The 24,290-nt window shown below is 35.0% G+C and overlaps 2 protein-coding genes and 1 long non-coding RNA gene across 5 annotated transcripts; 1 reads left to right on the forward strand and 2 right to left on the reverse strand.

The window, feature by feature from the left end:
• Positions 1-27: 27 nt before the first annotated feature.
• On the reverse strand, positions 28-8,898 carry LOC148760308 (uncharacterized). Its single transcript, XR_016023248.1, has 3 exons — positions 8,669-8,898; positions 8,380-8,454; positions 28-245 (listed from the first exon to the last, which is right to left on the reverse strand). It is a non-coding gene; the product is annotated as an uncharacterized LOC148760308 (long non-coding RNA).
• Positions 8,899-10,569: 1,671 nt separating this feature from the next.
• LOC18586573 (UDP-glucose 4-epimerase GEPI48-like) lies at positions 10,570-12,670 on the forward strand. 2 transcript variants are annotated; one of them, XM_018129354.2, is made up of 2 exons: positions 10,570-11,939; positions 12,368-12,670. In XM_018129354.2, the coding sequence occupies exons 1-2, from the start codon at positions 10,903-10,905 to the stop codon at positions 12,429-12,431; spliced, it is 1,101 nt and encodes a 366-aa protein (XP_017984843.2). In that variant the 5' UTR covers positions 10,570-10,902; the 3' UTR covers positions 12,432-12,670. The 2 variants fall into 2 exon arrangements, with proteins under 2 accessions (XP_017984843.2, XP_088666844.1); XM_088810718.1 differs by lacking the exon at positions 12,368-12,670 and having other exon boundaries at positions 10,573-12,098.
• Positions 12,671-12,780: 110 nt separating this feature from the next.
• On the reverse strand, positions 12,781-19,453 carry PHF1 (phosphate transporter traffic facilitator1). Of its 2 annotated transcripts, none has more exons than XM_088810717.1 (10): positions 19,025-19,453; positions 18,532-18,632; positions 16,132-16,264; positions 15,963-16,054; positions 15,501-15,600; positions 15,341-15,413; positions 15,137-15,257; positions 14,465-14,584; positions 13,260-13,330; positions 12,781-13,063 (listed from the first exon to the last, which is right to left on the reverse strand). In XM_088810717.1, exons 1-10 carry the CDS (start codon positions 19,202-19,204, stop codon positions 13,029-13,031), a joined length of 1,026 nt encoding a protein of 341 aa, XP_088666843.1. In that variant the 5' UTR covers positions 19,205-19,453; the 3' UTR covers positions 12,781-13,028. The 2 variants fall into 2 exon arrangements, with proteins under 2 accessions (XP_088666843.1, XP_007010111.3); XM_007010049.3 differs by having other exon boundaries at positions 12,781-13,169; positions 19,025-19,449.
• Between the last annotated feature and the right edge of the window lie 4,837 nt (positions 19,454-24,290).

Below are 24,290 nucleotides of genomic sequence, written 5' to 3' on the forward strand. Positions count from 1 at the left end.
TTTTCATTCTCGACACAATATGTCTAGCCATTTTTCGACGTGATTTTCTCTATCTTCAAAGCAGAACTGGGCAAAGTGATCTCATAAAAGGTGTAGCTTTGTCTCATATCTTTTCAATGGTCTAAGAATCGCATCATTTGAAGTTTTGTAGCTAGAGATATGGCCAAAATACTGAAGCATATGCAAGCAGATTCTGGGTCTGTCTACACCTTACTTTCCAAAATTAAGCCCAATCACTTTTAATCCTAGAAAAGAAATATAAGAACTAATAAATAATAACCAAATTAACATGAATAAAATAAAATTAAAATAAATAACTTAAAAGTAACCTAATTATAAAAACAACTAAAAATAAGTAAATTATAATTAAAAATTGAGGACTTAGCTAATATTTAATAACAAAATTGGAATAAAATAATTATATAAAATAGAATTATCAAGTTTCTTTTAGTATGCTACCACCCAAAATGGAAAAAAGAATTGGTTACTTTCTCTTTTAGCGTGTTGTCACTTTGATGCCATATTAAAGAACATGGAACTTCACTACTCTTGAGTAATTTTGGTGCCATGGGATCATTAATCAGAATGTGTTGTGTTATCAGCAAACAAACTGTTCTGGCAAAATCCCTCCAACCATGAACCATGTCTTACCTAAGCTTCTTGAGTGTCTTAAACTTGTCTATAGAGTACTCAAATTCTGTAATGTTCAGCAGCTGCACCGGATAAAAAGTGGACAATCGACATGAAGTGGATTGGTTTTGTCTACGCCTGGAATTAAGATTTTGGTTAGGATTCTATCACCTCTCCATTGTAGTAATTCTGCATTTGCAAACTATTTGTTAAGATTACACTTCCTCAACACTCTTCATTGTTTGTTATAGAGGGTTCTTTTGATAAAGAGAGAGAGAACATGTTGCAATAAGTGAATCGAAATGCGCTAGAGGTAGCAGATAGGAAGACTGGAGCAGTCCTTGAAGCGTAAGTGCTTTGATGGTAGGTGGTGAAGGAAAAGAAAAAGTGGAGGAAGCAACAGATTACGACGAACGGGAAAGGCTGAATAGTAAGAATGTTGAAGGAGTCTTGAGAGAGCTTTTAAGATAATCTCTGCTGAGTTTTTAATGATTTCTGATTGTTTCCCAACCTCTAAGGCTCTCATATTTATACTAATCAGGAGCATCTCTTAGGAGTAGTTGGGAGAGCACGTTCAATCATGGGAGATCATGCTTGTCATGAAAGAGTAGTTAAAGAATGGTTTATGGGATATTAAGAAAATGGCAATGTAGTTTAGTAGTGGGTGTAAATTTTGGGTAATAAAATAGTGACAATTGATAGTGCACCACATGTATTCTTAAGAAAGAAATAAAAAATGAGTAAAGCACATATACTTCAAGGAAAGGTTAAGAGGAAGTCCTTGTAACTATCTCTATATATGAGCCACCAAGCCAAGCTCTTTAAAACATTTCAAATGTGAAGATAACTCATGAACCTTGCCACTTATTCTAAGTTACTTTCACTTCCTCGTACAAATAAATGTTCCATGCTTGTTCTTGAGTGTTTTCGAGCTTAGAACATTCTTCGGTGCTCTCACGTTGGGAACACCTTTGAGCACTTCCGTGCTCGAAACATCTCTGGGCACTTCCATGCTTAAAACACCTTAGGTGCTTTTACGTTTGGATCACCCCTAAGCACTTCCCTACTCATAACACTTAGGGGTGCTTTCGCGTCTGGAACACCTTTTGGTGCTTCTTCGCTTGGAAAATCCCTAAGCCCTTTAGTATTTGGAATCGTTTCCACATTTGAAACACCCTTGGGTGCTTGTTGTTTAATTTTCTATTCACGCAAGTATACATATCGCAACGATAATATAATGATAAGTAAAGTGTCGATTCCATAGAGAATTGAATTACTTCTTATTGTTAACTACTAAAATTATAACACCTTAATCTTATCCAAATAATTAAATTTAAAATTATTAAAAAGAAAAATTAAACTAATAAATTGAAACTAAAATTAAATAGTAAATTTGTTTTATAAAACTCACTTAACTACCAGACCTAAGATTATGATATCCCTCAATACTTCATCTAATTATTGTCTCTTTTTCTTAACCTAATTTAATGGATTAAGTTGCTAACCTAGAGTCCTAAATTATTTACAAGCCTCTGTCGAGTTCCTCATAAAATATATCTTCTAATTAATTTACTACAAATCTATGCAAATTAAATTGAAGAAAGATTTATTAAGTTCGTACTCTAATTTTGGCTACGTATGGCTTATAGGTGTATGTCTACCTTATATATAAATCAAACCACCTAATCAACTAAATGCATTCAATCATACGCTATTCTATTCAAGGTCTACCTAAATTTTCTTCGTTAAGGTTTAACCTAGGTTTCCGATTCAATCTAATTGGTGATAATGCAATTAGAAACATTAAGAGCAAAATAAAATAAACAATTTAAATCCATCAAATATAAGTAAAATAGAGATAAAAAATTTAGACTACATATTGAGTTCAGTCATAACCTTAGATAAACAATTTAATTCCTCATCAAGTTACACGTCATCATCAAATAAAGTTTAAACATTGAAACTAAACCAAGATAAATAAAGAACAAAGAAACTCCAAGAATGAAACTCTTGATCCCTAAATCTTCTTAAATCCTTCAATTTCTTTTCAGCTTCAATGAGACTTTTTTTTTCAATGATTTTGTGGCTTGAATCTCAATTGTCAATCTGGTGTTTCGTTCTCTCTCCCTTTTTTAAAAGTCCTTTGAAAGGTTGTTTTTATAAGGCTTTGAAGTTAGACCAAGTTAGGTGAAGAAAGAAGTCAATTCCAATCAGGATTTCCTCATTAGACTACATGAGCCGCAGCCTTGACCAATTAAGTAGCAAAAATTGTAATTGTTCTAAGACTACAATAGTATGTCAACTTCAATATAATTTTGACCACCTTCCAAGCTGAACTAAGCGAAGTGGTAGTCATGAAAGTTGTAGCTTTTTCCTCATCTTTCCAACGGTCTAAGAATCATCTCATTTGGAGTTTTTCAAAGAGATTTATGATCGAAATACCAAAATATATGCAGTGAAAATCTACACCTCAAAATTGCTCTCCTTCTTCCATTAAAATTCTTCCTTCATTCAACACCTACAAAAACACAAATAAATCAATAACAACCTATCTTAACCACATTAACACCAAAATAAGTATAAAATTAACTAAGATTAGATTGACTCACCTAAATTAACTAATTTAAATAATTAAATAAAACTTACTAATTTTTATGCATTACTACAAGAACTAAGCTAAATTACTATAAAAATTAAGCCCAAATAACTTTATATCATAAAGTTATCAGTGCTTCCATGCTTAGAACACCCATGGGTGCTTCGCGCTTGAAACGCTTTTAGGTGCTTCTGCACTTGGAACACCCTTGGGCGCTTCCGTGTTTGGAACATCCTTGGTGCTTTCGCACTTGTAATGACCTTGGGCATTTTTGCACTTGGAACACTTTTGGGCATTTCTGCACTTGAAACACTCTTGGGTGCTTCCATGCTTGGAACACCCATAGGCACTTCTGCGCTTGGAACACCCTTGATGTAATTTGTCTTTAACACAGTACTTAAAAATAGTTAGCCAAAATTGGGCATTTACATTTTGCCCTTAGCATAAAAATTCTTATAAGGAGTTTTATGCATAAAATAAAGAGATGCACATAGTAATACTTCTTTTTTTAATTTTAGAGGTGTTTTGAATACTACTCATAATACTTCTTCTTCTCCGAGAGGTGTTCCAATACAACTCACAATGCTTCTCTTGGATGTGTTCTTGTAATGCCTCTTATTTCCATGTGTTGTCTTTTCTAGTGATAAGTCATTGACTCAATGCTTTTAACACTTATTTGGAAGACTTTCATGGCATTTTAGTCTGGGTATGAAACTTGGAAATTTTAGAGCATATAGATGGCTTCAGTGAGAGATCGAAAGATGGAGTTGTGAGGAAGATTAAGCAACCTTTCCATATTTGAGAATGATAATCTTCTTGCCCTCTAAACTTTATACTTAACTAGTTTTTTTTTCTTGTTCTTCTTTTTTTGATTTCGTAGACTTATTTTCCAAAGTAAATTCCAAAGTAAACATTTACTTTACTTTTCTCATGGTTTTATTGAGCTACTCTGTTCCATATTTCATTCTTTGTAAACATATGAATGTTTTACAACTATTGTTGTATGCGACCAATAAGGATTCTCAATCTCATATTAGAGAGAATAATCCTCAACCTAGTAGGAAGGAGAATGATATTTTATATAAGCGTTTAAAGCTGTAGCCTAATTGTGAATAGCAAACTATGGCCAAAAAGTGAGCAATAAAGCTTGCAGCCAATTTGTGAATAGCAAACTATGGCCAAGAGGTGAGCAATAAAGCTTGCGACCAACATGTGAATAGCAAACTATGGCCAAAAAGTAAGTGATAAAGCTTGCAACCAATAGTGTAATATTATTATAGCCAGATTATGAGCATTAAAGCTTGCGACTGAAATATGAATTATATGGTGAAAGATTCGAACCCTTACGACCAAGTGAAACAATAATATTGTAGCCAAAATAAGAGCGATAAAGCTTGTGGCTGAAAATGAATTTACTTTTTTTGCAAATATTAAATTTTGAATACATGAAATAATCATTAGTAGAAATCATAGACATATCATGGATGAGTGAGAAACAAGTTATTCTGCATCTTATTGTTTCCAACCATTATTTCTCTTGCTTGCACTCTCTTATAAAATATTTTGCGTAGATCTCTACATTTATTAAGTGATTGACCAACTGTACAGTGATAGTTACAATGCCTTGGATTGGACTTTTCTTCTGTTGTTGGTGGTTGTGAAACATGAGGTAAGTTCACTTGTCTATCCTTTATCCATTTGTGGAGAAGTGCTTTCACTTTGTCTAGTGAGATTGAGAGTGGTGGTGCAGAATTAATCTCATCTTCTTATCTTTTTCTTAGATTGTCTCTTTTAGGACATAAAGGAGGTCGATGGTTTCTTCTTTCTCTACTTCTTCCATGAATTGCTTTTACTATTAGGGTATTTTTCCTCTCAAAACGACTTGTTCCTTGCTGTCTAAGAATCGTATTGTTGGTCCGTCGTGCATCTTCGACTAAAATGGCAAAAGTAGGAAAAAGTAAGTTTTCCAAATATAATCTATATTCATCAAACATACCTTGGATGCAAACTTTGACTAACTCTTTCTCATCATGGAAATCTTGTATGTCCAGCATCCTTTCTTTGAAATGTTGGATGTACTCTATAAGATCTTTTCTTGCCTTTTGATGTTCTCTCCCCAAGTCAATAAGGGTTACTTTCTTTTGGGTAGAAAAGAACTTTTCTCCAAACATTCTACACAATTGGTTCTAAGAGTCAACTGAGCCGGGAGTGAGATTAACATGCCAAGTGTAGGTTTTCTCAATAAGGGACTTAGAGAACTCCTTTAGCTTTAAATTATCGTCCAAGCTTGCGAATCCCAAGGTTTTTACAAACTTCATGACATGTTCTCGAGCATCACTAGTCTTGCCATTGAATTGTTTGAATTTTGGACTAATGTAATCTTTGGGGTATGGCTTAGTGGCTACCTTGGCAGGATAAGGTAGTTTCAAGTCAAACTTTGAGAAGTTGAGACTTTTGTTCTTCTGATCAAGTAGCTTCTTTAACTCCTTCTCTATGACAAAGCTTTGAGCACTAGTGGAAGGAGTTACCGTAATAGAATTGCCTACAATAGAGGGATTAGTGGTATTGAGGAATGGGTCAGTCGTGCTCTCTCCATTTCCTCCATTTTTGTTGTTGTTGACCATGTTAGCTGCATTTTCTCCATTATGTGTTAGCATTGGTTGAGGTTGAAAAGTTATAGCAGTTGAGGATGCAAATTGGGTGATGGTCTCCATCATTCCTTAGTTGTTTTCCTCCAACACTTGCATCCTTTCTTGGGAAGCTTGAAGCATTTTCATGAGCTCCTAGACTAAAGTGGGAACAGTCATTTCTTGGTTATCAGAAGAACTCTCCATATCTTCTTAGCAAAAATTTTTTCGATAACTTTTTCACTTAGTGTAATCACTCCTTCCAATGCAGTCGCCAAAATGTAAAAGGTTTTTTTAGTAAAGAGAGAAAAGACGTGTTGCAAAGATTGAATCGAAATGCGCTAGAGGCGGCAGAGAGGAAGACTAGAGCAGTCCTTAAAGAGTAAGTGCTTTGGTGCAGGTGGTAAAGGATAAGAAAAATTGGAAGAAGATAACGAATAACGACGAATGGGAAAGGCTGAATAGAAAGAATGTTGGAGGAGTCTTAAGAGAGCTTTTAAGATAATCTCTGTTAAGTTTTTGATGATTTCTAATTGTTTTCCAACCTCCAAGGCTCTCATATTTATACTAATCAGGAGCACCTTCTTAAGAGTAGTTAGGAGAACACATTCAATCATGGGAGAACATGCTTGTCATGGAAGAATAGGTAAAGAAAGATTCATGGAATATTAAGAAAATGGCAATGTAATTGAGTAGTGGTCGTAAGTTTTGGGTAATGGAATAGTAACACCGCCATATGTATTCTTAAGAAAGAAATAAAAAAAGGATAAAGCACATATATTTTAAGGAAAGGTTAAGAGGAAGTCTTTTTAACTATCTATATATATGAGTGTCACAACCCAAATCCCGGGCCATGACTGGCGCATGGGCCCAATAGGCTAAGCCCAAGCAAGCCTTTCTATGCAATCCCGATCATCATTCCCAGCTATCATTTCTAAAACCACATATTATAATTCTCAACTATAAATATTTCAATAACATTTTATAGCAACCCAATATTCACATTTGTATTATGTTAAAATAATGTCACTTGTTTGCCAACCTATAATGGCATCAGTAATCAAATATACATATTTGATTTTTAACATGAATCTTAGTGGTCTACATTACTTATACGTATACACAAGCATAAAACTTTTGACTATCAACGGAGTGACCGTGGGTGAAGGTACGACTACTGAGATGCCATAGTACCTACCAAGAAGGCGAGCATACGTGGATAACTCAATCTAGATTCCAACTACCTCTGAATCTGAAAACATGAAGTTTAAAAGAGTAAGCATAAAACTCAGTGAGTGAACATAAGAAAGGAACAAACAACGATAAGGAATGTTTTAGAAAACATGATGCACTTACGATAAAACCATGCAATTTAGTCTAATTTTTTGTTAAAACCCCTCATTTCAAACCTTGAATGTTTAATCCCTTAATGTTACAAGATCCATGATAAACCATGAAGTTGAATAGAATGAAAATTTCAGCAATGACCAAGCAAGACAAACAAATAGAGGGTTTTTTCGTTGCAGCGAAAAGGCATTCTTGGTTTGCATATGCTTCGATATTTCAAGCCTATCTCCCATTACAGAAGTCCAATTGACATGATTTTTGGGTCATTAGAAAGATAAGAGGCTGGACTACAATTTTTATGTTTACACTTCATCCAGTTTTGAACGAAAGGTGGTCAAAATCTTTATCAAAGATGAAGACACTGCACTAGAATTTTGGAACCACTTGAGAGTTTCTTGCTGTAGCGAGATTCAATTTCACTACAGCGAGAATCCATTCTTGCTGCAGCAAAATTCAGAGCATGGATTAAGGCTGCCTACTTGAGAGTTTCTCGCTGCAGCGAAAATGAATCTTGTTGCAGTGAGAAACAGAGCAATTTAGTTGAAGGGGTCTTGTTACATCAAAAAAGCCATTCTCTTGCTGAAATGAAAAGCAATTTGGGAGCAATTAACAATGCCAACATACAACACAATCACAAATATTTTCATAAACTTTCTATAACATATATATATACATACATCATCATGCATACCTTCCCGCCACACTCATCTCATGTGCACTCCCTACTCGCACATAGCTGGGTCATCATCAGCTCATGTGCACTCCCTACTCGCAGATAGCCAGGTCATCATTAGCTCATGTGCACCCCCACACCGCATATAACTGGGTCATCATCAGCTCATGTGCACCCCCACACTGCACATAACTGGGTCATCATCAGCTCATGTGCACTCCCACACAGCACATAGCTGGGTCGTCATCAACTCATGTGCACTCCTACACCGCACATAACTGGGTCATCATTATCATACAAAAGGAGCATCCAAAGCATAATATACATATTAATGTAACGTGATAACACATGAACTATTCATATTGCACATTTCACAAGATAGAAACATTTCATCAGGGGCTTGTTCCCCAAGTATATTTTTAAAGCAAAAACAAATGAAACTTTCAAATGATTTATTTAAACATGTAGGCACTTCCCAAAATATTTTGAAATGCAAGTTCACTCACCGGTATTTGTTAAATCTTTACCCAACTCCAACTTCCTCTAATGGTCCAAATGGGGCGATGGGGCTTCGTTGGAACCTATCATCACAATAGCATCACAATTAACTCAATTCACATAACTATAAATTCTAAAAGCTATCTCCTAACTAGCTTCCAATTGCCATTAAGTGGTTATCTATTTGCACTATCCTAATCACTCTAAAATGAATAAACAACCTCAACTACAAAACACTCACAAGTCTAATCACTAGCCATACTTAACACTTAAAATCAACTATACTTCATTACTCACCTTGGTAGCTTTGTAAGTAAATTCCTTTCCGAGAATTTTCAAGTTATTATAAAATCTCTCTCTCTCTTTCTCTCTCTAGAACACCTAGCTAGTGAGAGAAAGTATGGGAGGAAGACTTTTTAAGGGTTTTAAGGTGAGAAAGTGAAAAAGCATGAAAAACCCTATAACAAGGTGTGTAAAAGCATGAAATTTAAAGTTAGTTTGAGAGGGTGATGGAAGCTTTGAGAGAAGCTTTCATGGAGGATGAATGAAATGTGAGATGGGAGGAAGAAGAAGAAGAAAAAGCTGCTAGAAAAATGAGGAAGTTGCTAGAGAAATGAGATATTTATGCAATGGTTGACTAAAGTTTCATTTATTTACAAAAATGCCACCTAATAGTTGACTTTGCCTTCTCTCTTTCCTTTCGTTTAGCTTTTTACTCTTTTGACACTGAGGCAAAGTCCATAATAGTCTAAAAATACTCGGCTTCACAAAAACGTAAACATTTCGACTCGAGATGTAAAATAACCGTTTTGCCCATATCGTGAAAATTATCAGTATTTCTATCTTCTTCATTTATTTTACTATTATTCATTTATTCCTTAGGTCTATTTAGACCTTAATAACATGTGAGAGCTAATTCCAGGAGCTCACCATGAGAAATGACGAAATTGCCTTAGTCCGTGTTATCTTGTCTACTACCAGTTACGAGTCTATAAAGGTCGAGGTCTCACACTCCTCTTGTCTCCTTGGTGCCCAAAATACCTTATTATGCCTCAATTCACTTCCGAATCACTTTTTATCTCGTAAATTCTTTCTCGATAAAAATATTATTATTTTATTATTTCCTCGGATGTAGAATATTTTATCTTAAACTATTTCTTTCATCTTTCATCACTTTTAAACATTATAATTAACCTCAATTGGCATTTGATAAGCATTATTAGTCACCATATCAAAGTATAGGGTATTACAATGAGCCACCAAGCCAAACTCTCTAAAACATCCTAAATGTGAAGATAATTCATGAACCCTACCACTTATTCTGAGTTACTTTCACTTCCCCGTACAAACAACTATTCCATGCTTGTTCCTGAGTGTTTCCGCGTTTAAAATACTCTTGGGTGCTCTCACATTGGGAACGCCCTTAAGCACTTTCGTGCTCAGAACACCTTTGGGCGCTTCCACACTTGGAACACCCTAGGCGCTTGTACATTTGGAACACCTCTAAGTACTTCCTTGCTTGGAACACTTAAGGGCACTTTCACGTTTGGAACACCCCTAGGCGCTTCTCTGCTTGGAACACCCTTGAGCGCTTCCGCACTTCAAACACCCTTGGGCGCTTTCATGCTCGGAACACCCTTGGCGCTTCTATGCTTGGAACACCCTTGGCGCTTCCACGCTTGTAACAACTCTGGGCGTTTCTGTGCTTGGAACAATCTTGAGAGTTTCTGCACTTGGAACACTCTTGGATGCTTCTGCACTTGTAACACCCCTAGACGCTTCTGCACTTAAAACACCTTGATGTAATTTGTCTGTAATATAGTACTTTAAAATAATTAGTCAAAATTAGACATCTACATTTGCCAATTAGAACTCCAAGTTGTATTTCTATCTAATAATTTTCTCAGCAAGCAAACAATTTTATTCTAAAATCAGTCGTCTCTAATTCGCTAAGTACAAAATTATGAGCGTCTTTTTCATCCTAGTTCAACATCTGGCGCAATAGTCAACAGAAAATCATGTGCAAATAATCATGCACAACCAAATATTGTCTATGTTACATGTATTTAGACTTGAAAGACAGATATCAGACCAATGAACCTAATACTAATCCTCTGAGTCTGACATTGGATAAAGTTGAAAACTAAAGAGACACTAACGTGATTCTCTTTTCTTTTGACTGAAATTATAGCCCCTTGCCACCCAATCAGAATGGAAACCAATCAACTTGAAAAGCTGCTCCTTCTAAGGCATGATCGAGGATGCTACTTGGAAATTTCTCAATAAATGGATAGAGTAGGAATTAGTAAGAAATCAGTGTGCATCAGTTAGCAAATACTTTGCGAGATACTCTCTGGAGGAGAGCCTTGCAACAAATTTAGCTTGAAACCTAAAGAAACGTGCTTGTGTCTACCAGGATGATATAGATATTCCAGATTCACCAGAAAGGCGGCGGGATCATCAAAATATAGGAAATAGCGCACTGGTAGGCTTTTGTTTCTCTGTACTTCTCTGCTATAGTTGGTGCCATCATGGCAAAGAACATTCTGGTGACTGGTGGTGCTGGTTTTATTGGAAGTCACACGGTGCTGCAGCTGCTATTGGCGGGTTATAATGCAGTGGTGGTGGACAATCTCAATAATTCCTCTGATATCGCCATCAGAAGAGTCAAAGAACTCGCTGGCGAATACGGCAACAACCTTTACTTTCACCAGCTGGACCTTCGAGACAAAGCAGCATTGCAAAAGCTTTTTACAGAAACAAAGTTTGATGCTGTCATACACTTTGCTGGATTGAAAGCAGTAGGTGAAAGCATGAAGAAACCATTGCTCTATTACAACAACAATCTAATTGGAGCAATCACCTTATTGGACGTGATGGCTGCAAATGGATGCAAAAATCTTGTCTTCTCATCATCAGCTACTGTTTATGGTTGGCCAAAGGAGGTTCCATGTACAGAAGACTTTCCTTTGGCTGCAATCAATCCTTATGGACGAACCAAGCCTTTCATTGAACAGATTTGTCGAGACATCCAACATGCAGACCTAGAATGGAACATCATATTGCTAAGATACTTTAACCCTGTCGGTGCACATCCTAGTGGCTATATCGGAGAAGATCCCCGTGGAACTCCAAACAATCTCATGCCTTACATTCAGCAGGTTGCTGTTGGCAGGCGACCTGCCTTGACTGTATTTGGGAATGATTATTCCACCAAGGATGGAACTGGGGTACGTGATTACATGCATGTTGTGGATTTAGCAGAAGGTCACATTGCTGCACTACGAAAACTATGCGATCCCAAAAGAGGCTGTGAGGTCTACAACTTAGGTACAGGAAAAGGAACATCAGTTTTGGAGATTGTTGCTGCATTTGAAAAGGCATCTGGGAAGAAAATTCCTCTTGTAATGGCTGGAAGGCGACCCGGGGATGGTGAAATAGTTTATGCTTCAACAGAGAAGGCAGAGCGTGAGCTGAATTGGAAAGCTAAATACGGCATTGAAGACATGTGCAGGGACCAATGGAACTGGGCCAACAAGAACCCTTACGGCTATCAATCTCCTCCGGAGTAAGCTGATAACTTTTCATGCTTCTTCAAGAGCTTACCCTGCTCCTCAAGCCTTTTTCAGAATTAAGTTTCCGAACGTTTGTGGGAAATCCTTTAATCTGTCATTAACGTGTTACTACTGAAATAAAATTATAATGACCCATAGATTTGGTATGATCATATCCTAATTGTTGATAATTGCTACTAATTACTTACATAAAACCTGGTGTCACAAGTCGAATCCAAATCTTCTACCTGCATTTCTTACCCCATTTTGTAACCCAACTCAAATCGCAATTTTCTGCCTCCATTTCCTATCTCATTCTGTATTCCAACTTTCACAAAACACCACTTGTCTACCCTTTTGTTACTTAATAATACATGTTTGGGTTTAAGTTTTTTTTTTCCCTTTCTTTCACTCTCATTTTTTCCCGTGTCTCTTTTGGCAGATGGTTGGTAATCTTCTTTCTTCTTCTGCTTGTTATCGTTCTGGCAAACCAACATGGACCGTAAGATATGTCACAATCCAAATACTAGTCGCTCAAAGCTAGCATTCACTAGAAAATCTGTTATGTCATATCCTCACCCTTGGGCGTAAAGCTTAGTTAAAGTTGACAACATGAGCACCAGAGGACTACTGCTAAGTGCTAAGCAGTAGGATTTACTATTTACCAACAACCCAATATATGTGCTCAAACACCATTATTTGTAAACATATGATGTTAAAGCTAAAATATTTTCGCCTTAACAATTGTAACTGTCTTCAATGTCTTAATAGCATAACCCCTTTTCTGTCTAATTCAAAGGTTAATCCCTAAACAAATTGTTTATAGTGAAACATTTAATCGATAAAAACAAATAATAGTAGAAAACAAGCAAGTTCCTTTGCACCCTCTTAGAAGAGCAGTCTTTATCATGTTAACATTTTCCAGTTATTTGAAGTATGAGAGCTGCATATACAGTACAATATGTAGATTCAATGACTAGTGCGTACCAAAACTGCAATACCAATTATTTGTACTTTGACGCTATTTCCAAATTGATTGGATCAAGTACATGCTCACATATCTAAAGGTCCAAATGCATTTTGATCCTCCGACTGTGCATCCCCTAAAAATGAATCCATCTTTGGTCTTTGTTGTTGTCTTGTAAGAGGGAAGTTCCAAAATGAATCAGAATTCTTGAAGAATATGTAAAATGCAACTGCTGATGCCAAAAATAGTCCTACAAGCAGCAAATAAATCTGCCACTCTGCACATGAAAAGATCATCATTCTTCTATCCTTGGCATTGTTCACATGCATCTGGAGAGAGAGAGAGAGAGAGAGTGAGAGAGGAATACCTTTCCAGTCTGCAGGAACATTTAATTTTGTTACCATAGCTCCCCATTGACTAGAAGTTGTAAGCACAACCCTGCAACAAAGAAATCATAAGAGAAACCAAGCAGCTGAACACCGATATCATATATTCCAGGGTACCATCTCAGGGATGTAACTCTTCACATCTTTTACAATAAGTAAATTTTGGAGACAAAGTTTGTAAATATATTGCATGGCTAGTTGGTTTATTATATGCCAAGATGAAGTTAAGAGGGTTAAAAGCTAAAAAGAGGCTAAAATTCAAACACACGGAATAAACAAATGGCACCAAACCATCTTTAAAATTCTTGATGATCCCTTGGTGCAATGGTGTGTGCAATATCTTCAAGGCATGGACTGTGACATGTTTAGGGTTCATACACCCTTTAGTGATCTACACTACAATATATGATAACAACAATAAGCTAGTATGAAAATGAACACCAACTCACATCAACTCTAATTAATTTGATTAATGGCTTCAAAACAAACTAACACTCAAATGAAAAATAAATAAAACAAGAAACAGAGAAAGGATCAAACCACCGTATTTAATTAAATATAGTGCTTCCAACAAATGGAATGTTAATTGGATCTATAATAACATAGGTTGAAAGATTGCCACAAGCACATTTAGATAATGTTAAAATTGTGATCCAGAGAGGAGATCATGGAGTGCCAATAAAGATAATGGTGTTTAATGAAGACCGAAAGAGCAAAACAATAAATCTAGAAGAGACATCACCTAAGGACTGGCAAAGCACAACCGTGTTTACCCATCTCGTGTGGTCAGCAGAATGACACACAAAGCAGGATTTAAAAGTAACTGCTTTTAGAAAGCCCAAGCAAACATGGGATCAGACAAAGTAAAAACATCATAAGCAGATATGCTTTTAAATAAAATATAACTTTCTGGATCTAAACTACCATGCAGTTGCTTAAACAAATACTACAAAGCAAGTATAAAAATCCCATTTGGAGCAATTTTTAGTCATCTCTATGGTAATAACAACCACGTCATCTTTGTTTAATGAGATCCACTCAATCTAGAAAAGGTCAAGGGATCCACACTCATTTAAGGTTGATCGCATGACTCCGCAATCTAGAAACACTATTGGAAAAAACTAAATACCAGAATATTTGCCTTGTCAATGATTAGCCAAAATAGTACTCGTAAACAGAATTTTACCTTTGACCAGGACAGAACTCTAACAATGAAATGGATGCACCCAGGTGTAGCCTCTTGCTCCAATGGCTGATCTCCATTTTCTTTACATCAACCACACAGATGTCTCCATCTTTGCTTCCGCTACAATGAAAACAATCAAACATAATTATCAATGAACATACTCATTGAAACATATTATAAATGTAATCAATTCTACAAATCTTTCCAAGCACCATAAACCAGTGCTTGGTATGTATAAATCCTGACTGCCCCATCCTTCCCTTTTGTCTCCCACAGTTCTTTCCGTTCTATCAGTCTTTACTCCATTCTCTCCATGAGAACGCAGACATTCTCTCCATGAGAACCCAGACAAGTTAAACACATACATAGATGACATGTATATTGAGTATTGACACACATGCACAATTCCCACTTTTTGCTACAATATAACCATGGAAATAGAGCTCTGAAATATAAAGCTGTTCCAAAGCAAGCATGAAATTCTACAGTGACCAAAAAACATCACTTGAGAATAAATTTGAAAACTAAGACTATAGGACATTTAACAATTTCAAACAGTTAAACCAAATTAAACCAAACCGACCAAAAGCAATGATGCTTCATTTTACTAATTTCCAATATGAACCTTGACATTAGAAAGAAGAAATCCAGAAGGCAATGCTGAATGCTTACAGAGCAAGATATTTGCCATCCAGGCTAACAGATAAAACAGAAGCAGGCTTTCTGAGTAACCTCTTATGTCCAATTTTATTCCACGTACTGATGTCATAAACTGCAGTAAGTGCTTTATCACCTGTCACATTACAGCAGTACAGTTCATAAAAGTCAACTAATAACAGAAGGTAAATTGTTTACTTCAAACAAAACCATGCATACCCTTTTGAACAGTACAAAACAAAAATGGTTTTGTCCCATCCTTGGAGAACCGACATAATTCGATCTTTTCATCCTACAGAACAGACATACCAAAAATTTGTTAAAGACTGACTAAATTTTGCAGTACGCAACAAAAAATATTTGGTTGAAGAAATGGTACCGAGTTGCGAGCTAAAGTTGTCAAAGGCACACCATCTTCTGTCTTCCATATTCTTGCTGAACCATCAGTAGATGTTGAAGCTAAGAACTCCGAATCTAGGCTAAAATATGACAAACAAACCAGGCCAAATTCAAAAGTTAGGTTGGAAAAACCTTAAAAACAAATCAAATTCAGTATACCCAACTTTAGAAAAATATATTTTACGAACCACCTTTTTATCAAATGCCATAGATGTAAAAATTTTCAGCACATTTTTAAGGGTCATTAGAAATTTTATGTCAAACAAAGAAGACTTATAACAGCCTAGCTTATTGTCCAAAATATTTCTTGAAAGGAAACCAGATTAACACATTTTATTTTTTAAAAAAATACCTTCTTAAATAATTTAACTTTGTACAGAAAGTTAATGGGAAAAAAAAAAGATTATGTTTTTGATTACATACAAATAGGCTCAATTCCTACCTAAAATCCATATCCCGAAAGGATTTATGCGCTCTTACTTCATCTACAATGATGCGAAGACTTGGCCATTCCAAGATTCTAAGATGCCCATCCTGTTGTTGATCAAGACAGACATTACCAACATGAAAATAAACCAAAAGTCTTGATCGAAGTCCAGGTGACTGCTTACCACCCCACCAGTGGCAAATCTAGAACCATCAACACTGAAAGCTAGGCATTTCTGTAGACCAGCATCTCCGAATGGAGGTAATTCTTTGGCAAACAGCTTTAAATTTTTTTCCTGACCATACAATTCGAACAATCTGCACATCAAAAGAATATCTCATTCTAGAAGACCATTCTTCTGAAGACTCAAAGGCTAATGGCTAACGCAAAGTAATTCTTAGCTATATTAACCATCAATGTGAAAATGTCAAAACTTCCCTTTTTTCTCAGGCCACAATGCATAATATCATGTGTACTTAAATAAATAAATAAATAAATAGATAATAAGCCCCACAAATAAATGACTATACGAGAGTGACAGAAAGAGAGTACATGAACAAACAAATAGATAAAGGAGCATTAGATGGTAATAACAACACAGTTTACATAAACAAATAACCATGAGACCATTACTTTTCCAAGGGATCATAGAGGTAGAGGATATTTCTCTGGTGCAAAAGGGTTGAGACAGGGTGATCCCCTTTCTTCCTATCTCTTTGTCCTGGTCATCGAAGTGCTTGATAGGCTCCTTAATGATGCTGCTAAGAGACAGATCTTTACTTTTCAGCCCTACTGTACCAAAGTAGCACCACTTCACCTTTGTTTTGCAGATGATGTTATGATTTTTATTAAGGTAGATATTCATTTTGTCATTATCATCGAATGTATCATGGAACTTTTTTACTCTATGAAAGGGCTTCAAATGAATACTGTCAAGAATGATTGTTTGCAGCAATGATTCAATATCAGGATCTGGCATCTATTCAACAAGCTACTGGGTTTAAAATTGGTTGTTTACCAGTTAGGTACCTAGGTGTGCCTCTTATTAAAAGTAAACTGATTGAAAATATTGCAGCAGCTTGATCCAGAAACTTACATGCAGAACCAATAGCTGGGGCTCAAGGAATCTAACATCTGGCAGACTCCAATTGATCAGTTCAGCCCTCTTTAGAGTCCACAACTTTCTTATTTTACAAAATCTATTGAAAATTACAAACAAAAGCATGTCCTATCCAGGAAAAGAAAAAAAAAGTTGAACAAAAGCTGTAGTAAGATATTCTTGATATCTTATGATTTTCCATAAAAAAAAAAAAATAGAGTTTCATAGAAGTCGTACATAGGCAAGCCTCTGTAACTCAGTAGGCATTCTTCAGTGCAAGTTTACAAGGCAGGTCTAATCCACAGAAACACAATCATGCAAGCAAATTCCATGCAGGAGTGAAGCTTAGAAAAGCCTCTCTGAATGTGGGATGTAATCACTTTGCTCATACACAAAAAGGTCCAAAACCAAGATTACATTTTATGACTGCAGTCTATAGCCAAAAACTAAGCCAAGTAGTTTTTCTTTCGGAGGGCGGGAGGGTGTGGTAAACTAAAGATATATTTTGAGAACTTTCAAATTTCCTTGTGAACTAGATGTAGCGACCTAAAGTTAAATGGTTTATAAAAACAATATATAAAGAATTTAGCAGTGCTCATAAATTGACATCTAGGACAATCTGGCAAAGCAGCATCAAGAACTCAGTGTTCTTCTAGATTCCAGGTATTCCAAACCAATGATGAGCAAGTTCAAGTCAGCCAGCAAACAGCTCAAACAAGGACAAAGTTGAAGAACTTAAATGGAAAAATCTCGAACAAAAAGAACTGAACATTGTTGAATGTTGATTAAGAAATCATTCCTCAAATTCAAAATAGGCAAACTGAGCTTGCCAACCAGAGTTAAAACAACACAAGAGAGTCGAACATGCTGACATCATTCTTAGAAAAGACCAAAGGCAAATACTTATTTAACCAAGAGAAACCGATTTTAGTAAATTGTCGAAATGCAAAAGGCCCCCAGAAGAAGATTAAGTGTTTAACTGAGAAAACAGAACTACTGAAAACTGGTATCCTAATCTCGCCAACCAACAATTAACAGAGAAGAAAATATCCCACTTTTCCATCCAACTGCTCCAAAAGAAAACATTTCGAAGCCATACAATTACTATCCCAAGATTGAAAAAATCTTCAACTCCCTCACATTTCTCTGCCGCCTTACTTAAACTATCAAAAAGAAAGGAGAAAATGCAGAGCAGCTGTTCCCTGAAATGAAACAAGGATGCAACATACAAAGAAAACAACTAGTCACAGATTTAATCAGAAAAATTCTCAGTGTTATTCCAAAGCAGGCCCTACCCTCAGACTTGGTTTCAATCCCATAAACAGCTTAAACAAGTTTCTTATAACTTAACCTACAGCCTCATGCCCATCAGGAAGCATTTCATAACAATACAAATCAATATTTAAACAAAATTGACTACTCATACATTTCCAAGCTGCGGCAACATACAGATAAGAAATCATTAACAAAAAAAAAAGAACTCACTTGCAGCCTCCATTAGTGGTAGAGCAGACAAAATCATCTCCACTTGGGTGCACTGCAATGGTTATTGGATTACCATCACTTTCTTCAAGCTCATGTCTAGCCTAATATAACAAATTTAAACATATAAATATTGATTCTAAATAAATGAAAGAACTTTAAAAACAAAAAAAAAAAACATTAAGGTGACCGTTATTGTCGTTAAAAAAAATAAATTTTTTTCTTTGAAAAAATAATTCCAACAATCAAGCTCCATCAAGTAATTTTTCTTCTATAATCAACAACGGAAAAAAAAAAAACCATGAAATATATTTCGTTAACTAACAAAAAGATGAATTAAAACAACAATTTTTCCCCTTAAAAATGGAGGGAAAATCCCAACCACCATTCAAAAAAAAAAACCCGTTTCTTTTTTGCACTTCCCAATACCAAAAACCCAATTTTTTTAATTGGGGAGAAAGCCCAACATTTCTGTTAAAACGTAAGACGAGCTTACCAATGGAGATGAACAGAGAGAAGTGGTCTTGGGATCAAAAGAGAAAATCTCGATGACAGAAGAAGAAGAGGGAGCAGAGCCGGGTGGGGTCATGGAGCGGCCCAGCACGACAAAGATGACGTTTTCGGGTCGCCGGATCCATGAGCCGCACGTGACGGACCCACCTGCTCCTCGTTCCATCGATGAAGAAAATGAAAGCTGGGAAACAAGTCAACGACAGGAGAAGAGAGTTTGTCTATTTTCTCTACTGTTTCTGGGTTTTCGAAACTTGGAGTGATTAAAGCTGATTTTTATAGGCAAAAAATATAGTAGTAATAAAAAAGAAAAAAATAAGGTACAAGTAGGCAGATAAAGCTGTTATCTCTTGGATAGTGGATCCCACAAAGGATTTTCGGAAGCATCGAGTGAGAAACAATGGTGTCTTGAATGTGATTGTGGATATTCCTTTATGATTCCGCGCAAACGCTGAACAATGCTCTCTTCCTTTTATATTTTTCTTCTCTTTTTGTTTGTTGCAACTTGGCACTTACTAACAAAAATTAGTTGTAGGATTATTTTTTATTTTTTATTTTTTCTGTTTTAGACTTAAACCTGGTATTGTTTGTATACAAAAATTGAAACTATAAATTATCTTGTTTTCACCTACAAAAGATGTGAATTTTTTTTAATTATTTTAAATAATAATTATTTATAAATATAAATTTTGAAATAATATTTATAATAAAAATATTTTTAATCATAATTTAGAAATGTAATGCACAAATGTATTAGTTTTCATTAATTAAAAAAGTATTTAACATCGTATTTTATATTTTTATATATATTATAAATATATAATAATAATTTATGTATGTATGTATTAATTATTATTTTTATGTGTCGAGATGAAGTTTTTTTATCTAGTTGGCCTAATTCTTAAACTGTCATGTTATGAACCTTTGATTTCTTTTTTCCCTAATTACTTTTTGCAATCATCAAAAGAAAATTATTTAAGGACGTTTGGCAAGTTCATTGTGGCTTCTTTTGGAACCAATTTTGTAACACCATATCATTCGACTAACTTGTTTATTAAATGTTAAAAAAATTTTAAGGTGTTTTTAAGTGATTTCAGGTCTTAAATTGAACTTCTTCAAAAGATGTTTGTTCAATATTGCTTTGGCGCAAAATCTTGTTAGGTAGTGGGCGGCGGGGAGAATCATGTGTAAGGCTAGTTATGTGGAAGTCAAGTGCCGTGTTTATGCTGGGAAGAGCTATTCTTTTGAAGTTGAGGTCCCATAGGAGATCCGACGCAGCCAACAACACTTCAATCCATCATCGGGTTCAAGAAGCAACACTTATGAAACAATATTAATAAAATTGTGCTCCCTTAATACTCTATCTTTTGCTAGCTGACTACCAACCCCAGTAGCACTCCTCAATGTGTGAATAATCTTCCAATTTTGTCTTCCTTTTAAGAAACTCAATTGTAAGTATCCACTTTTTATATTTCCAAGGTGCACTTGCTGGGTTACTAACCCATTTTACTGCATCAGCAAAGTCATTCTCAATTATCAAAGAGTGAAAAGATTGCCATTTATTTGATACAAAGATTTTGAATGCTTCAAGTACTGCGCTAAGTTTTACAAAGTTTAGATCATGCACTCTTATAGTTTTTGAAAACATAACCTTTATTTCAACCAAATCATTTTGCAACACCCCATCGATACCCGCCTCCCTTGGATTCCTTCTAGTAGCCCCATTTACATTAACTTTCAACCACCCTTCAGAGGGCTCAATTTAATCTACCACAATAGCAACTTTAGTGTACTTGCCAAGAACTTTCACTAAATTCAGTGAAAGCAGAATGCCTAACATGGAACTAGCTACCTTCGTCCATCTGGCACGATCCCAAGAAGTGACACAAACCTTCACTGAAACAAAAACTTGCTCCATAACCCGTAGCTTACCTTTAAAACACAATTTCATTCCTAACCAACCACATAGATCAAAGAATAGCAAACAATGAAATATCCCATAACTCTCTACCCCCTTTTTAATCACAACCCCTTTCCAAGCAAGAAAAAAACTTCTAGCATCCCCCAAAATAGACCATTAATACCCTCAGAATCTGATCCATAATCCCCATAATTTCTAAGTTATACGACAAGTAAAAAACAAATGCCCTACAGTTTCTAACTCCGTATTACATATAACACACATACCCATATCTTTATTAAGTAACTTTATGAACTCTTCAAAGGTAAAAAGCTTAAAATTAGCTACTTCCATCCATTTGGGCGTAAATGCTTTGTTTTAAATAATGGAAAAGACAATCTTGGCAAACTTGATGCAAAAAGTGATAAATGAATATTTTTAAGCTATTCTTATCACATCTAAAGCATATAGGATTTTAATAAGAGAACACTTGTAGTAGAGAAATCTATTCATGTTATATTTGATGATTCTAACTCTCATCTTAGAAAGGAACCTTTAAATGATGACTTAGGTATTCTCTAAGAAGAAGCTGAAGAACTAAATCTTGACAAAGATGCCTCTAAATAGAAGAATCTATCCTTGAAAAAGAGCAACAAATTGAGCAAATTGAAGGTGAGAAAGAGCTAAGTTATCCTAAAGAAAGAAGGAATATTGATAATGATAAAAGCATTGGTGACTTTTCTCAAGGGGTAAGTATTAGATCTAAAGATAGAATTATTTTGTGATTATGTTGCTTTTATCTCCCAAATTAAACCCAAGAACATTGATGAAGCCTTAGGAGATGAACATTGGATCTTAGCCATGCAAGAAGAACTCAGTCAATTTAAAAAGAACCAAGTGTGGAACTTGGTACCAAGGCATAATTATCATCCCATTGTGAAACCCCACTTTTAGATATAAGGTTAGATTCGTAACCTTACTTGGTGAACTAGTGATTTAATGTTTTAAACTTGTTAATAGAAGCACTTTAACTTAGAAAATTCCTAATTTATTGAATGTACCAATCTATTATGGAGTTGGTGTCTTTTTGGAGTTATAAGGAATGGTTTTGGACTTAAAAACTGAATTATGGACAAAATATATCGATACATGTTCATCATATATTGCTACATCAAACCCAAAAAGGGATTTTTATAAACATGTATTGATACATAAAACCTAAGGCAAAATGTACTGATACATTACCCTTATGTATCGATACATCAAGACTAAACTTGAAAAAAAAAGGTTATTTTGGTCTATTTACATTCCTTTTAAAACCCTTAAATCCTCAAACTTTCCCTTTAAGGAAAGAATGAGGTTTTCCACTCAAAACGTAGCCACCTTCATCCTATTTTGGTCTCAACTCTATTTTTCATGAAATCAAAGGATTTTGAATATTTAAAGTGGTTTTCAAGCTTGTTCCTTCATTCCAAGAACTTTGGAAGGTAAAGTCTTGATTTTAACCTTTAAACTTAGGGTTTGATCTTTCAAAAATTTGTGGATACTCACAAATTCATTTTTGGTTCTAAAAACCTAGGTTTAATTTGGTTTTGGAACTTTCAAGGCTCATCAAGGTAAAATTGCTCTAACTCTAGCTAGAAGTAGATTATAATCCTTTAGTTGGAGTTAGATTAGTTGCTGATTTGTAGATTAAAAGATTGCTGGAAATTTTGTGGAAAGATTTCAAGATTTTTATATGAGGAAAACTAAGTATTAATGTTGGAAACATTGTGTTAGGTTTTGTGAAGAAGATTTGAAGTTGTTGGAAAAGTGAGTGTTTGTTGAAAAGTCCGAGAGAGCAAGGCACGCTTCATTGAGGTGAGTAGATGTAGTATTTTTAATTATGTTGATATAATTAAGAATGCCTATTCTACAACCTTGAATATAAATGGATTTTGATAACGTTTGTGTAGTGAATAAATATTTTCAATCATGTTTGATGTAAAGTATAAACTAAGTATATATAATCTACTATATAGTATTTGAAAATGGGGAACAAGCCTTTCAATTGTATTTATGTCTCAACATCTTATTTGTGAATGATTGTTGTATGATGAATGGATTTTAAAAGTTGCATGAGAAATGTTTTTCTCTTTAATGATGCCATGGTATTTATGGCCATTTATTATAAAATGATGTGTGGTTGATTGATTATGGTTTTATGTTGTCTTGACCTTTGTGGATATTGATGATTGATTACATTCATTGATTGATTATACACCATACATTGAATTGTTGCATTGTGGTTGTTGGAGCCATCGGTATAAGGACTTGTAGCTAATGGCAAGAGGCACTAGCTATTGTGCATAATAAATGGTAGCTTGAGTCAGTTGAGAAGTTCTTGGGACTCGCTGGATATTGATAGCAAAACAAATACTACCCTTTTTTATGAGTAGTTGTTGGTCATAGAGTAATAAACTATTCGGTCTGGTGTGATGACATTAGGTGATTTGGTTGTCTTTGATTTGAGCTCCATTTTGATTGATTGAATGTCTAATGTGGTGATTTAGACTAGATATTATTGAATTTTGTAATTGAATGATGAATTATATCATAGTTATTGCCTACATGATGTTTACAAGTTGTTTATTTGTCTATAGTTGATTTATACACTTGTTTGAGATCCTAATGGTAAGTTTTAAGCTAAATTTTTACTTTTTGTAGCTTACCTGTTGATACTTGCTTATGAAGTATTGATAGATACAACACAAAACCTTTAAAATCACATTCTGCTTCAAATCTATTGATACTTTGGAATAATGTGTCGATAGACGAGACAATCTATCGATACATGAGGGTAATGTATCAATAGATTAGGCTTATTTCTGAATTAAAATGTTTTCAATAGCTTTTTTAAAAGGAAATGTCTTTATGCTTGCAACTAAATCTTTGAGAACCTTAATTTATGTTTCAAACACTCCTGAAATGATGTTTTAATCAAACTTTGAAGTGATTTCCAACTTTTAAATATTCTTTAAAAGTTTACAAACTATTTTTCAAAAAATGTTTTAAAAAGGGACAATATTTTATTCATGTACCGTTTGAGAGATATCGATCTTGGAGTGTGAAAGGACGTGTGGTTCCTGATGCCGTTTGAAAGATAATGGACTCAAAAACTATGGGGTGTGATCAGGTTGTTGGCCTTAAGGTTATTTGACACACTAGTTAAGCGGGATTGTCAAGTGAGTATGCTTGGGTAAGCGAGGCATGTTTATGATTATGCTTAATAAGGTGGGTTTTGCAAATATTGATAGTTGTCTATTTGCATATTTCTAAAAGTGTATTTTTCTAAATACTCTTCTCCATTGAT

The sequence above is a fragment of the Theobroma cacao genome, chromosome 10 (assembly GCF_053813885.1).
Source record: "Theobroma cacao isolate CCN51 chromosome 10, ASM5381388v1, whole genome shotgun sequence".
Lineage (NCBI taxonomy): Eukaryota > Viridiplantae > Streptophyta > Magnoliopsida > Malvales > Malvaceae > Theobroma > Theobroma cacao.